A 16933-nucleotide genomic window follows, 5' to 3' on the forward strand; every position below is an offset into this window, starting at 1 on the left:
CTTATAATAGGAATTGATAGAGTAACTATCTTTAAGTGTGTGTCCCAGATGCTTACATTCTCCTTAAATAGAGGCAAAAGACCAGAAAAGTGAATTGTACCCAGTCCCTTCATGTTACATGTTTCTTTACTAAAATATCTTCCAGTTTCTGGCTAACAGTAGTCCTGAGAGTTGCTTAACATTTCTGCCAGTTTCCATTACAATCTGATCAGTATGGGCTTCCTTTTTTACTGCTGCTCCAGGCTACCCTTAGTTTACTAAGCACAGAGTTAAAATCTTCCCTTCTATGATTACTAGCTATGTGACCCTGGACAAGTCCCGTAAGTCTGAATTTCAGTTTCCTCAATTTATAAAATGTGGATACTCACAAGATCTATTTTAGACAGCTGTTGCAAAAATCAAATAAGATAATATATAGAGTGTTCTGCAAAGTTTGAAACAATATTATTTATAAATACTAACTGGTTTATTATTTATTTATCCTTAATGTAGTCTGCTTTGAATATATTTGTTAAATATGTTGATTCCTCTATTAGAATATAAGGTCTTTCAAGATAGGAATTGTCTTTTGCCTCTTTTTGTATCTCCAGAGCTTAGCACCATGCCTGATACATAGGAGGCATATAATTTGTGATGACTATTATCTTATTATAAATGCTTTTCAACCTTTAATGTGCTATATAAAAATGCTAGCTATTATTATTAATCTGTGTAGATTGCTTTGTAAGCCTTAAATCCTATAGAAGTGCTATTAATTTTATCATATGTAAATTGCTTTTCAAACTTTATAAGACTATATAAATACCAGCTAATAACTGTTTATAACAGCATTTGCCACAGGGCAGGCCTTTAATAGAGGTTTACTAATTATCATATGTATCAATCACTTTGTAAACTTTAACACATATGAATGCTATTATGTAAATCACTTTGCAAACCTTATAGAGCCAGCTAGGTATTATTATTATCCTACCTAGATCACTTGGCAAACCTTAAAGCTTAAATGCTAGTATTATTATTCTATGTAGATAGTTTTATAAAGCTTAAAACCTATTTAAATACTATTATCATATGTTATTGCTTTTCAAAAAGGATCAACTACTTCTGGAGGGTAAGGTTTTGAGGCCTGTGGGTTAGTTTCAACCTGGTTTAGCTTATCCGCAGAGATGGTTTTACCTTGATGTGGCCAGAGTGCTATTCCTAAAAGAATACCCCATACAACCCTATGCAATAAGAATAGATAGTATTTATATAATACTTGAAAGTTTGTATGGCTCCAAGAAACTATTGAACATGGTTTTCAGGACAGACCACAAATCACACAATGAATTAAGTGAATGACTTCTCCAAGCCTATGAAGACTTTTCTTGCTGGAATGGACAGATGAGAATAATTTGTTCTGAAGTCCTTACAGCTGAGGCAGGTGCTGCAGAGCACTTAAAGCTTGGTCAGACATTGAAGATATCAAGGTCATCTACTTCAACCATAGCCTTGAACAGCCCTCGATCTAGATCCTTGCTTTGCCACTGAATTTTAGTGACCAAGAAGAGAGAGTTGGGTTGATGACTCTGTGCAACTCTGCCTCCTTTAAATCCTATTCATGAGCAAGTCAGCCCTCATCATACCATAGTCCTCTTGAGAAACAAAGGAGTAACAATTATTCTCATCTTTTGTAGACAACGTTGCAAATCTTCATGGGATACATGTATGTATGTATATACCCATGTGTATCTGTGTATATATTATTCTTATGTCAATCACTTTGCAAATCTTAAAGGGATAAATGTATGTATGTGTGTATGTGTATAGGTATATAAGTATATATATATATATGTATATATATATTCACATTGTGTTTATTGTATTATTTTTATGTTTTGCAAATCTTAAAGGGATAAATTATGCACTGTATGTATATATAGGTATGTGCATGTGTATATGTATTATCCATATGTCAATCACTGCAAACCTTAAAGGGACAAAAGTATGTATTGCATGTGTATAGGTATATAAGTATATATATATATATATTCACATTGTGTTTATTGTTTTATTTTTCTGTTTATCACTTTGCAAATCTTGAAGGGATAAATGTATGCACTGTGTGTATATATAGGTATGTGCATGTGGATATGTGTGTATGATTCTTATGTCAATCACTGCAAACCTTAAAGGGACAAAAGTATGATAGTGTGCATGTGTATAAGTATATATATGTATATATATATATTCACAATGTGTATATTGTATCATTTTTATGTTTATCACTTTGCAAATCTTAAAGGGATAAATGTATGCATTGTGTGTGTGTATATAGGTATGTGCATGTGTATATGTGTGTATTATTCTTATGTCAATCACTTTGCAAACCTTAAAGGGACAAAAGTATATAGGTGTGCATGTGATTAGGTATGTAAGTATAGTATATGTATATATATTCACATTGTGTTTATTGTATTTTTTTTTGTTTATCACTTTGCAAATCTTAAAGGGATAAATGCATGTATTGTGTGTATGTGCATGTGTCTATGTGTGTATTATTCTTATGTCAATCACTTTGCAAACCTTGAAGGAGTGTGTCTGTGTATATATGCATATAAGTATAAATATATAGGGATCTCTCTCTGCCTGTGCATATACACTATGGCTCTGTCCTGTGTCAATCGCTGCGCACCTTGAAGGAGTGTGTCTGTGTATATATGCATATAAGTATAAATATATAGGGATCTCTCTCTGCCTGTGCATATACACTATGGCTCTGTCCTGTGTCAATCGCTGCGAACCTTGAAGGAGTGTGTCTGTGTATATATGCATATAAGTATAAATATATAGGGATCTCTCTCTGCCTGTGCATATACACTATGGCTCTGTCCTGTGTCAATCGCTGCGCACCTTGAAGGGAAAAATGGAGGTATCTTTGCGTGCACAGACACGGGTGTGTGTGCTATGTGTCTGTTATGCAGATCACCCCAAACCTGTAAGGGATGTATGGAGGCGCGCGCACACACGGATAGCTAAGCAGGTATGTGCCAGTATTGCGCAGGCACACACACGCGCATTATTCTTTTACCGATTCCTTCGCAAACCTGAGGAAGCCTGCGGCCGCAGCCGGACAAACCTTCCCGGCGTACGTGCGCGCTGGCCCGATTGTTCTGGCCCCAGACAAGCAGGCCCGGCTAGCGCTTAATCCCGCATTACAGGAGACGGCGGCGGAGACATTTGTCCCCAAGAGGGAGGAGGTTCTGGAACAAGCGGCGGGGCCTGCGAGTCCGTCCAGGAACCGGCGGATTCCGGGGGCAGAAAGGCGCTCTCAGACGCAGCGGTTTGGGTGTGACCTGACCAGAAAGCCGGGGTGAGGCGAGAAGCGAGGGAGAAGACGGAAGGGGGCGGAGCCAGCAGAGACCAAGGTCCTTCTCACGTGGTTAACCGCTAAAGGCGGAGGAGCCCGTTCGCAGCCCAGGGACGCAGTCAGAGTCAGAGCCGCGCCGGCGGCTGCCACGCCCTCTGGGGAAAGAAACCCCCCAGACCTCTCGCCCGTCTCCCAGATCGCGCCGAGGCCGGCCCAGAGGTCCGATTTGGTGGCTCGCTGTGTATTTCGCCCACCCCCGCCTCCTCGAGCACGCCAATCCGCAAGCGACCGGAAGTGACGTGCGCGAAGCCTCGCGGGCCGGGGTTGGTGGTTTGGGCCGGGCGCTTCTGTCGGGGAACCCCGTTCTTGCCGCTGCCGCGGTTAGCGCCCGGGCTGATGTCCGGTCGGAGACCGGGGCCTTCGGCGCCTGAGGTTACGGCTGGGCTCCGCAGGGAGGCAGAAAGGCATGAGGCCCTCCCGGGCCTCGGGGGCGGACCCCCGCCTCCTGCTCTTTGTCCTCGTGTGCGGGAGCTGCGCCGAGACCCCACCCCGGCATTCCGCAGCGTCTCTAGGTAGGGACCTAAACGGGGCCGCTGGGTGTGGTCCCGCGGGGAGGGACGGTGGCCGGCTGGTTGCTAGGAAAGCGGGGGCCGGGGACCGCCTCTCGGCCGGGCCCCGCTCCCCCTCAGGTAGCCTTTTTCGGAGGCTGGGATTTTCTGGCCCTGTGGCCTCGAGTCATTTCCTCTCTCTTGGAAGCTTGTGTTTCCCTATAGGAAAAAAATTAGAGGCGGCCCGGGAGGGGGAAAGGGCCGGAAAGGAGGGTGGTCCCAGATGCGGCGAGAATGGAGCGCCCGTCTCCTTTGAGGAAGTCTCCCAGAATTGGGGGTTCCCTCGTTTTTGTTTATGCGTGCCACCCTATGCCCTGCCCCCCCCCGAAAATAAAAAAAACTGAACAAAAAAGATCTGCCCGGTATGTTGGGGGGCGAGATGAACGTTGTCCTCCGTTATTATCTTGGGAAGGAAGGTGCTCTGTAGGAGCTAAGGTGGAAGAAGTTTCTGCGGGCTGCCCAGAAATGGACAAGAGGAAGTTAGGACTGTTTTTGCTTGTCAGCAAGTTATTACACTTAAGTATGATGGACTGAAGGTGTGGAGGGATAGGAGACCATTACTTATGGAAGGTGCACTTGACCTTTCTTAGAAAGATGTGTTGTATGTATGTGTGTGTGTGCATTAGAATCTTTGGAATCATTTTTTTTTTTAAACTTTTTCGATGGTTTGCAGTAAACTGGAAGATTGGAGAACTGGCAAAAAGATTTTTTTGTTTTTCCGAAGTATACGTTTATAGTTTTCCGAAGTCATGGATCCTGACTTGTTTTTTAATTGCAGCATTTTTAAAGCTTACTGGCGTTTTCTGGGAGAGTAGATGACTTTGATACACTTTTCCACCCCCAGCTCATTGAGGTTAATGACTTAGGGAGAGTCACACAACTAGGGAGTGTTAAATGTCTGAGGCTGGGTTTGAACTTAGGGCCGATACTCTATCCATTCTGCCATATAAAAACCACCTCATATAAACTTATTTTTGTTTTGTTTTGTTTTTTTAAGTAACTTTTTGTTGACAGAACCCATGCCTGAGTAATTTTTTGCAACATTATCCCTTGCGCTCACTTCTGTTCCGATTTTTCCCCTCCCTCACTTCACCCTCTCCCCCAGATGGCAAGCAGTCCTATACATGTTAAATAGGTTACAGTAGATCTTGGATACAATATCATATAAACTTCTTAATAAATTCTCTACAGTGTTGATTACAAGAAGTTAGGAAGGGGGACTGACTCCTTAAAACTTCTTCCTCCTTTGACAGGTCAGAAGTTTTTCTCGTCTTTCCCTTTTCAGTGCTGTGATTTCCATCATCAGATTTGGGTTTCCCAAATGTGAGATATAGGTATTACAAAATAAGTTGGTATAATAATTTAAAAAATGATTAGCTTACCATTAAAGTTAAAAGTCTTCAAATGGGGGAGGAGTAGGAAATACTGAAGTTTTAAGTAAAAAGTGTTGAGCCAAGAATGTTTGTGATTCTTCTTGAATTGTTTGGATGCTTGTAGATGGACTTTTGTTGAATTGTTTTCTCATTCTAACAAGGAGTAGGAAAATGGAAAAAGTTTTGAGGAATATCTAGCTGGTAGGGAAGTTTATAATTCTGTGTGTGAAGAGGAAGGGAATGTGTGGCAAGTACAAAGAATATTGAACTTGAAACTCGGAGTACTCAAGTACAAATTCTGCTCCTGTCAATTACTACATGTGAAACTTTATAAGCCATTTATTTACTTTATCTGGTCTCCTGTTTTCATCAGTAAAATAAGGGGACTGAATTAGCTCATGGAAGTGATCTAATATAATTTCCAGCTGGAAATCTGTGACCCTGGACAGTCTTGAGAGGAAGGAAACTTCCAGGTTAAAAATTTGTTGAACTGTAGGTAGAGATGAACTATTGGATTAGCTTAGTGGAAAGAATTGACTTTATATTTGGTTAAGGAGACAGCACATTCTTGTATAAGTAGTTATTTAATAAATGTTTATTGGATAAGAAAAACCTTTTACATGCTATTTGATGTGCAAAACTAAGACACCAATTTAGAGGAATTCGTAGTAAGGGGGCTACTTAGTATGCACTTAATCAGAGTGCTAGGGATGGGAAAAAAATTTTTTTTAAATTCCAACAGTACCTGAACTCAAGAAATTTGCAATCTAATAGGGAATTCAAGCAATGCATATATTTTATGTATTTATATAAAATATATCTTTTGGTGATGGTAAGAAAAACAATAAATATCTATATATACACATATCTTTGCCAAGGGGTCACAGTGTTGAATAGGACTTTAACAATTAAACAACAAGATAAAAAGAGATAAGACTCAAATTAGGGCAGAGGATGTGAGTGGATTGGAGGAGGACATATGCAAAATACTGTAGAGTTAGAAAATGCAATCAAGTATTCATTAAGCTCCTTCTAGGTATTCGTCAATGAAATAAGCACTTTTCTTTTCATTTTAAAATGGAATAGTCTGCTCTAAAGGAATTTGCAATCTAATGGAAAGAGGTAATAAGACTTAAGAGTAAAAGGTGGACCTATGTATGGTGTGGATGAAAAGGGGAGCTTGTGCAGCAGATAGCCTAACCTTAGAACATTATACTCAAAAGTACTCAGAAGGTAGTGGAAGGGAGTGCTAGAAAAGACTTGAAAAGAAAAGTGATTTGGAAGAGCAGATGGGGTGAGAGATAGCAAATCAAAGAGGAATAGAATTGCTTTGATATATTGAGAGGCCCTTTGAAATTAAAAAAACAAATTTATAGTGGAACAATCAACACAGTTTACAGCCACTTTTGTGGAATATATCACATAATGTCAGATCTTTTAGACATATTGACATGTTGATTTTTTTTTTAAAGATCTCTATTTTTTTTTTCCAGTGCTTTCTCTTAGGGAACAGTAAAGATACAGGGGAAAAATCTAGATAATATAAAAACTAAAGATCAGTAAAAATCTATTTTTTTAAAAAAAGAATTTGAGTTTTTTAATAAGGAAGTGGCATTTTTATGAAACACAACTAGATCAAGATTATGAACATTCCTATCTGTAGCTGAGATGAAGTAGAGATGGGGTTGTGTCTTGTATACTAGTGGCACCTAGTGGTTATATTCCAAGTTTATAACTTTATTGTAAGTTTTCAAAGAATCAAGTATTTTCTCTATTCTATAACTCATTTATTAGAGCCATATTTATTATATTAGTCTTATCCTCCCTTTCCCCTCTATCTTCCCCAGCTCTGTCATCTTATCCCCTTTTGTCTACAGCATATTCTTATACCCTGGAAGATATCTTAAATTTACTTTCAAAAATTTTTCCTTAATTTTTGTTTTTGTTCATATTACTACTCAATTTTAACCCAGTTATTTGACAGTGTATTTTGCTGGATTTTGATTTCACTTTTTTCATGCAAAGATCTTTTGTATTAACTTGAGATGTCATATATTCCTTACCCTCTTTTTTTTATTGGAAATAAAACAGGTATAGAAGATTAGCCATGAAACCAGTGACATCTTAGAATAATGCAGTTGTTAAATAACAAGAGACATTACTTGATATATACTCTTTCTACCTTAGAGACAAAGGTTTCTGTCACATTTTGCATTTTTAATAATTTTTTTCATATAATTTCAGGTTAATTTTTTAACAATAGCAGAAAATGAAATGAATTTATTAATGTAAAAGCTCTTTGAACCCCATCATGAAGAAACTGAAGAATGAACCAGCTCAAATGCAAAAAAATAGCTATTGGAATGACTTTTGATACATTATATTAAAATAATAACCATCCCTTCCAAAAAGACCCCAAACAAACCAGCCACCTTATATATTTAGTTATTTTTCAACTACCAAGGTGAGGTCAGATATTGTTAGACCTCCTTCCTTTCTTTTAGTTTGGTTGATCCATGGTTAAAGCACTAGGTCTAGAGTCAGATAGACTGAAATTCAAACGTGATCTTATGATCTTACTGCTGAATGACTCTGGGCAATTTACTAAAATCTTGTTTGCCTCAGTTTCCTCATCTGTAAATGGAAATAAAAATAGCACCTACCTCCTAAGGTTTTGATAAGGACTAAATGAGGTATTTGTAAACCACTTAACACTGTGCCTGGTACATAGCAGACAATATATAAATGTTAACTATTATTGTTTTTTCATTAATTCCCTTGATAGTCTCTTTGATAACAAAATTCTAGTTATGTAGAGTAACATTTTAGACCTTTGACATGACACTAAATCTGCAATCTAATTATATATTGATTATAATTTTACTTTATTGTTGTAACTGGACTAACTTCCTTTAAGTATTTAAATGAAATAGCAAGCATGTGTATAAAGAATTAATATTTCTTTATGTCTTTCTAATACATTCTGCTAAACTCTTCCATTTGTTAGTTGATTTATTCATATTCATTGTTATGATTGTTAATTATTTTTTCTTCCATCATAAATTTATACCTTTTCCATCTTCTCTTCTTTACAAAGAAAAGGATAGGAAAAGAAGATATCGTCAAAAGTTCTGTAATCAAAGTGGTTTGTCCCTACTCTTCTATACCTTTTTGCATCAAGCTCAGACCACAATCTTTGTTTTATACTTTTTCTTTTAATCACATCTTCTGAAAAAAAAAACTTTCAAAATTGAAGTTTGTTTTGCTTTGTTCTTCCCTGCTTTTCTCTTTCCTGAGAAATAGTCTTATTCAGTTTGATGTATTTCTGCATCAAATTGTATTTTTGTTCACATTCCTTTTTTAAACTTATAGTTTTATTGATAGCTTTTGTTACATACATTTTACAGATTACCCCCATTTCACAAGATATATCCCTTGTAACAAAGTTAAATATTTGAGTAAATGACATCAACTGAAAATTCATGCATCATTACACACGTAGGACTCTCTTTTTTAAAAAATTGAACAGAAATATATTTTGTATACATGCCAAACCCTATTCATTAAAAAAAAAAAAAGAACATTTGTTACAAACATTGTGTATTCAAACAAAACAGAGTCCTCTAATGGCTATACCCCAAAACAGATTTTTCATCTTGCCCTAAAATCTTTCTGTAATGAAAGAATATTTATTTCATCATCAGTTTCTAGAGTCATGAATGGACACTGTATTGTCATAATTCTGAAAGGTTTCAAAATTGGATTTTTTTATTTTATTATTGTATAAATTATTCTCCTGGTTTTGCTTATTTTTTCTTCATTAATTTATAAAATCATCTAGTTCCTAATTTCTTACAGTAAAGTACTACTACACATTCATGTCCCACAATATTTTTAACCATTCTTCAATTGTTGAACATCCCTCTTTTTTTTTTTTTTTTTTTTTTGCCACCACAAAAACTAATTTAAAATATTTTTGTACACAGAGGTTCTTTTCTTCTCTTTGATATTTTTAGATATAGGCTCAGCAGTGATATAACTGGCTCAAAGGTTATTATTGTTTAGTAATTTTTTTGTGTATAATTCCAAAATGCTTTTCAGAATGGTTATATCCATTCACAAGTCCACCAACAATCCACCAGTGTGTCTTTTTTCCTCTAGTCCTTCCAGCAGTTGTGCCATCCAGTCTGAGAGAGTGAGGTAAATCAGAATTGCTTTAATTTAGATTTTTCTAATTAGTAGTGCTTTGGAGCATTTTATTCATATAATCTCTAGATAGCCAGAGTATATTCTCTTAGGAAGTACCTGCTCAAATTCTTGGTTGTGGTTCAACTTTTCATGACTCGGTAAACTACAACAGGTCAGTGTTGTCCACCAGGTTTTCTTGCCAAAAATAATAGAGTAGTTGTTACTTCCTTCTCTTGTGGATTAAGGCAAACCAGTTAAGGGTCACATTGCTAGTAAGTGTCTGTTTATCTGCCCTGATCTTAAACCATATATCAATTTGAGAATGACTTTTTATTATGTAAATTTGAATCCATTCCTTATCTTTGAATTGATATCATCATCAGAGAAAATTAAATCTCAAAGATTTTTCCCCCCAGTTAATATTAATTATCCTTAGTTTAGTTCAAATAAGATTGAGGTCTGAAAGATACCTGCTTGTTTGCTCTCACTATTCCATCCATGTTTAGATAATTTTCTTCCATATCTCATTAAAGTATAGGCATTTAATTATTATTTAGCCCTTTCTATTTGTTCATGTGCATTTATGCACTTTTCTGGGGTTTTCTTCCCTCTTTGCATTTTAGAATTTTTCTTACCTTTGGTATTTTGTCTTGGAATCCTTGAAGTTTATTTTTTTTTTTTCTTCTGTAGAATTAATACTCAGTTTTGCAGAGCAAGTTATTTGAAGTTATAAGCCTTTACATTTTACCCTTAGGGAAATTATACCCAAGATCTCTCTTTGAAAACTGATCCTAAGTTTTATATGAACTTGAGTATGGTTCTTTGGTCCTTGAACTCTCCTTCCCCTTATCCCCCATTGTTTGCAGTATTATTTATTTATTTGTTTGTTTATTGTAATTTACTTATTTATTACAATATTATTATTTACTTACTCTGGATTTGGTTGCCACATTTCTGGTAATTAACTGAATGAAAACCAAATGCTTTTGTTGTAGTCAACAAGCAAGTATAGTGAAATATCATTTCTTTACAGTTATAAATACAGATTATAAATGTCATTTATGGAAAGTAATTTTTAAATCCTGCCTATTTGCTACCTTTATTGAAAGATGCCTTCAACATGACTTGATTATTCTCAGATTCTTTTGGAAATGGAACAGTAGGAATTTAGTTTGGTAGCTGATCTTTTCTCAGCTGCCTTATTTGTAATATAGAGGTGAGTGAATTTTTTTCCTCAAGCCTTTCTTATTCTTTTATCTTTTTAAATATCTTTAGAATTGATCCCTTAGTGTCTTCATAGTTGCCTTGGCCAGTAAAGATAGCTAAATATTTGTGATTACTTCAGCTATTTTTCCAACTTTTTTGGGGGTAGGAGGAACGTCTTATTGTAATAAAATATAATATATCAGATCCCCAATAGAATCTGGGAGTTGGTGACTAAGCTAGGGTAGGGATGAATAGTGTTAATGGTATGATAGAGTGTTAGTTACAAGGGCTGGAAGAAGTCCCAGTGGCCAACTGCTTCTTCCTTTCTGGAAGAAGTGCAAAGTACAGCATTTAAATACAGAAGTGATATAATTCAGGGTTGGAAAAAACACTATGTATTTTCACCTTTTTCATTGTTGTTTACTGGTTTTTTGTGTAGTTTTTTTTTTCCCCTTTTGACCTGATTTTTATTGTGCAACTTGACAAATGTGGAAATATATTTAGAAGAATTGCACATATTTAACCTAGATTGGATTACTTATTCTCTTGGAGAGGAGGGGAAGAAGGGAGAAAAAATTTGAACACGAACTTCTGTAAGGGTGAATGTTGAAAAATATCTTTGCATATATTTTGAAAAATTAAAAGGTTTTTATTTTTTAAAAAAATTATTAATTTGTGGAATCAGGAAAGCTTACCTGTAATTATAGTTATGATAATTGCCCACCTTTATGTGCACTTTACATAGAAATCTGTGATTTATTCATTCTGTCAACAAGAGAGAGAACCTTATTTGAGATGTGAAGGAAGCTAAGGTTTCTAAGAAACTGCTGTGCTTTAACAGAAAAAAAAATTAAAGGAGGATACACATTTCAATGTTCAAAAAAGTAAGTTATAGGTAGTAACAATTCTGATTCAAGTCAGTCATAACTTAGTATACATTTTCTGACATATTTTACAGTTTTCTCTTCACACTTTATGATCTGGTTAAAATGATATGCCTATTCCCTGAAATCAGCATTGCATTTCCATTTTCATGATTTTATACAGTCTGTCTCATTTACTTACAGTATCCTCCCTTGTTAATTTTTTTAAAACTCTCATTTAATTTCTGTCCTGTATTTAGCATTTATGTACTTATATTCACTGACTCAAAATGCACTTTTGAATGAGGGTTACATCAGGCCAGCCCTAGCACTTTCCTCCTTATTCAGTTTCCCAGGCTTCATTGCCATTTTCATGCCATGCTGAACTAAGTGATTACAGCTGCAGCCTCCCATATCTTGCCTTAGAGCAGGGGTCCTCAGACTTTTTAAATAGAGGGCCAGTTCACTGTCCCTCAGACTGTTGGAGGGCCGGACTATAGTAAAAACAAAAATTTTGTTTTGTGGGCCTTTAAATAAAGAAACTTCATAGCCCTGGGTGAGGGGGGGGATAAATGTCCTCAGCTGCTGCATCTGGCCTGTGGGCCACAGTTTGAGGACCCTTGCCTTAAAGTAATGCACATTGGTCAGAATTCACACAGCTAATTAACTCCAACTTCTCCTGTTCCTGACATGCTTCCTCCTTTTTACCTTTTGCTCTGGAAATGGTAGACCAGTGTTTACTATTGCTTTTGGAAAAAAACATGTCAATCAGTTACCTTTTTTACTCAATTTACCATCCTACCTGGCCATAATTCCCCCCATATATGTTGTTTTCCTCTTATTTGAATTAGGCTTGTGGAGATTGAGATAGTTTAAGCAGTGTGCCTGCCACATAGTAAACATTTCATGTTTTAATTCATTAAGCTTCTTTCACTAATCCTAAAACCTGCATAAACATAAATTAATCTGAGGAAAAGAAATGATTCATATCTCTGCCTCGGACAGTAAAAACACAGACCATGAACAAAATTATAAAAATCTGAGTAACAGAGGTCATATTGGAAAAAATAGCAGGGCCAAAAGACCTGGATGAGCCAGAACTAAAACTAGTGAGATTATTTACTTGCTAATTTACCTGTAAAGGGTTGTCTTTAAGAACCAAATATCATTAATATCATAGTAAGTGACTTATGTAAGGTCACAATACTTAGGTAACATACTAGTGTGTTTAGAACTAGAAGTCAAGACTCAGAATTCCCAGTTTATTTTTTCCTCATCCCTAGATGGAAGGCACCAATAATTAATAAAGGGTGTAATAAAATTTAGGTGATGGAAAGACTTAACATGAATTGATGTTGTGCAAAGTGAGAAGAACCAAGGTAACATGGTTTGTACATAGCAACACTATGTAACACTATGATGATCTAGTATGACTTAGGTCTTCTCAGCAAATAAAATGAACCAAGACAATTCCAAAAGATTCATAATGGAAAATCTGTAGCCAGTGAGAAAAACTATGGTGTCTACATGCATATTGAAGCAATTTTTTTTTTTGGTGAAATTTCCTTTTTCTGTTTTTTCTTTAACATCCTAATTATGGAAATAGGTTTCCACATTGTATAACGTGGTATATAATCTATATCAGGTGTATAATCAGATGGCAGATTACTTGCCATCTTGGGGAAGAAGGAGGAAATAAGGGAGGGAGAAAATTTTGGAACTCAAAATCTTGTAAAATTGAATGTTGAAAACTACCTTTATATGTAGTTGGAAAAAATAAAATGTTATTGACATACACACACACATACACACACACACACACACACACACACACACACACACCAAAAAACAAAAAAACAAAAGTTTATGTAGAAGGTGTGGACTTGCAGATAGAAATATACAGAAAATATTTAGACATTATCCATCTTCAGAAAGATGCAAATTTTGTTGGTTAACTAAGTAGAAAGTCAGGGGACTTCAAGAAAATTTACTTGAAATAATGAGATTTCATCCTCCCATACAAACTAATATATATGACAAAATTAAAACATAAAATAGAATCTTAAAGTGTAAGAAGTAGAAAGAACCTTAGGAATCATTTAGAGTCCCATAATTTTATGGATGGAAAAAAAAATGCCAATCCTCCTGAATAATAATCCTTCAAATATTTGAAGCTAAAAACTATATTCTGCTTAAATCTTCTAGAGATGTTTACTCTGGAATTTCTGGAATCAGTTTTCCTGTGAAGCATTCTTGAGTTCTCTCATCATCCCAATTAATCTTAATAGATCATCCTGGTCCTTTTTATGTAGATAGACAAATTCCATTTTATTACTGTCCCTTATAAAATGGAGACCCCTAGAACGAATTGCATCAATATAGATGTGATCTGTCTAGCTAGGGCAGGTAAACTGGTACCATCAGCATTCTCATTCTTAGTTTCTCTACTTCTATTAATTGTTTTGACTTATGGCTACTATGAAATAATGTTGACCCCTTTTGGAGTTTTAGTCCTAGTCATTTTCATATGAACTACTCTCTAGCCACAAACTAAAGATTGTAAATATTCAGGAACAGAATGATTTAGAAATAGAATTTGGTGAATTCTTAGTGTCTTTGTTTTCTGTAGAAGGAGTGTGTTACATGATCACTAAAATTCCTTCCAACTCTAAATATATGATCTCATGATTCTATTGGGACTTCATATGCTAAAATTATCTTATTGATATATGACTGATAAATTTTATTTAGTTCAAATTGATATCAGACTCATAATTATAAATCATCATATGGAATTGAGTTGTAATTCCATACTGACATGAGGTTTAAGATAAATGAGAATTGTTTTATACAGATTATTTAAGAACAAAATATAAATTTTTAAAAGAATATTATAATCTATTATGTTTATTTTGCTAAATTGTTAGCATTAGTTTCTTAATTTTTCATTTAAAGTATCTGAATCTCTTACAGTGTCTGCACCAACTAATGTTGAAATAAAATCTTATAATCTGAATCCTGAAGTGTTTTGGGATTACCAGATAACATCTCCAACTCCTACTTTCACAGTGCAGTTGAGGAAGTATCCGTAAGTATTATTGTTTTAACCAGTTTTTTTTTTTTTTTTTTAATTCTTTGGTCTCAAAAGAATCTCTGATTGGCCTCATAATGACATAGAAAATTACAAATTAACATTATCTCTGTTGTGTTTTTTTATTTATTTTGTTTAAAAATTTCCCAATTATATTAGAATCTGGCTCTTTGCCTGGACCAAGAATTTGATACTTTTGTTCTCAAATCTTAAATTGTAAAGCAAATGCCAGTATGTACTAGTAGTGGTAGTTCCTTAGCAGAAGTGCCTCTACTATTCCATTCCCTCTGTTCCTGTCAGTTTTATGTAGATCTCCAGACTCTCCTCTTAATATAGCCCCCCTAAAATTTGCAGCCCCTCAATCAGTATATAATCCCATGCTCTATTGTGACCCTTTGCTTTCTTTCTTCACTCCTCAGAAGCCCTCCTCAGGAGCATGTTCACTATAACATTGTTCCTATGGTTGTCATTGTCTCCCAACAGTCTTGTTTCATCTAAAGGTTTTTTTTTTTCAATGGAACCAATTAATGATACTGGAGAACATATTCCTGTACTCTATATGGATATTAGAAACACTTATAATTATGTCTTTAGTTAGATTCTATCTTAAAACTTTCATTAGGTTAATGAAATAAAATTTTTGAAGCTTTTTTTCTTTTTGAAGAGCTCCTTTCTTTTTGAGGTTGAATTTTTTAATAATCTGAGTGTAACATGTTTTTTTCTTTTCCTTTCCAGATATGAAGTGTGGAATGAAGTCTGCACCAATATTTCTCATCACATTTGTAACATATTTGACCATGTCAAAAACCCACAAGTTGCTTACTGGGCCAGAGTTAAAGCTACTATTGGACAAAATGAATCTTCCTTTGTAGAATCTGAAGCATTTCATATGTATGAAAAAGGTGAGTAATATGTGTAAACAGAAGGTTTTGACATTCAAGATTATGTAAGATTAATCTAGGTTCAGAATTTGCATTTCAGCAGGCATACTCTTTTTTTTTTCTTTTAAATAGCCTTTTATTTAAAGTTATATGTATGGGTAACTTTACAGCATTAACAATTGCCAAACCTCTTGTTCCAATTTTTCTCTTCCTTCCCCCCACCGCCTCCCCCAGATGGCAGGATGACCAGTAGATGTTAAATATATTAAAATATAAATTAGGTACACAATAAATATACATAACCAAACTGTTATTTTGCTGTACAAAAAGAATCGGACTCTGAAATATTGTACAATTAGCGTGTGAAGAAAATCAAAAATGCAGGTGGGCAAAAATATAGGGATTGGAAATTCAATATAATGGTTCTTAGTCATCTCCCAGAGTTCTTTCACTGGGCGTAGCTGGTTCAGTTCATTACTGCTCCATTGGAACTGATTTGGTTCATCTCATTGCTGAGTATGGCCAGGTCCATCAGAATTGGTCATCATATGGTACTGTTGTTGAAGTATATAATAATCTCCTGGCCCAGCAGGCATAATTTTAAAGAGGGTGGGTACCATCTATTACTGCTGAGAACCTTGATTTAATAAGACATAAGGGAAGAGGAAACTCAAAGCATAAAAATAATACATAATTAATAAACACAGTGGTTGCCATAACAATAACAAACAAACAGCATTCAATATATATGATCAATATTCCAAGGAAGCGCTGACATCTGAATTCCCTGGCTGGGAGGACTCATGGTCACAGCTATTCAGAGTCTAGAGTGGGAGCCAACTGCTAGGCAAGCTGTACAATTCTTCCTAGGCTAAATCCTCAAAATCCCTTTCTACTAAGGGGACTTTATAGGCTGAGAATAAAGAAGGTATCACGCTTAGTTTTCTCATTTGATACATGACTCTTGAGGTATAGCAATCTCCCAGGTACAGGACGCTCTAGATCACAAGAGGCCCACCAAGGAGAATATCTGTTCATTCCTTTAAGAGGACTATGTTTACTCAAGGAACTGGCCAGGTTTCCAGGATAAACACGGGCCTGCAATAAAGGATGCTTATAGGAGTCCAACTCCAATGAATAGGATGAATGTGGACATGAAGCACATGAGCCAGGCAGGATTCTATCGAGCAATCTGTTCATTGATATCAAAGGCAGAGTTTATATACTTTTATATACTCTTTAAACTATGTTACATTAATACCAGAATTAAGCTAGTATTGCATTAATACCAGATGTCTCCAGGTGGCACTGTGTACATTCAAGGGTTAATGTATGTACCATATTTGAACATTTCTGTTTGACATTAACTTTTAA

General features: G+C 35.6%; 1 protein-coding gene across 1 annotated transcript in view; it reads left to right on the forward strand.

Annotated features, from left to right (window-relative positions):
* Positions 1 to 3736: 3736 nt before the first annotated feature.
* Positions 3737 to 16933, forward strand: part of IFNGR1 (interferon gamma receptor 1) — a 30822-nt gene continuing 17625 nt past the window's right edge. Inside the window, exons 1-3 of the mRNA XM_031964206.1 lie at positions 3737 to 3921; positions 14561 to 14675; positions 15414 to 15580. Of these exons, the coding sequence (XP_031820066.1) occupies positions 3816 to 3921; positions 14561 to 14675; positions 15414 to 15580 (388 nt within the window). The 5' untranslated portion in view covers positions 3737 to 3815. The remainder of the gene's footprint in view (positions 3922 to 14560; positions 14676 to 15413; positions 15581 to 16933) is intronic.

Source organism: Sarcophilus harrisii, chromosome 4 (assembly GCF_902635505.1).
Source record: "Sarcophilus harrisii chromosome 4, mSarHar1.11, whole genome shotgun sequence".
NCBI lineage: Eukaryota > Metazoa > Chordata > Mammalia > Dasyuromorphia > Dasyuridae > Sarcophilus > Sarcophilus harrisii.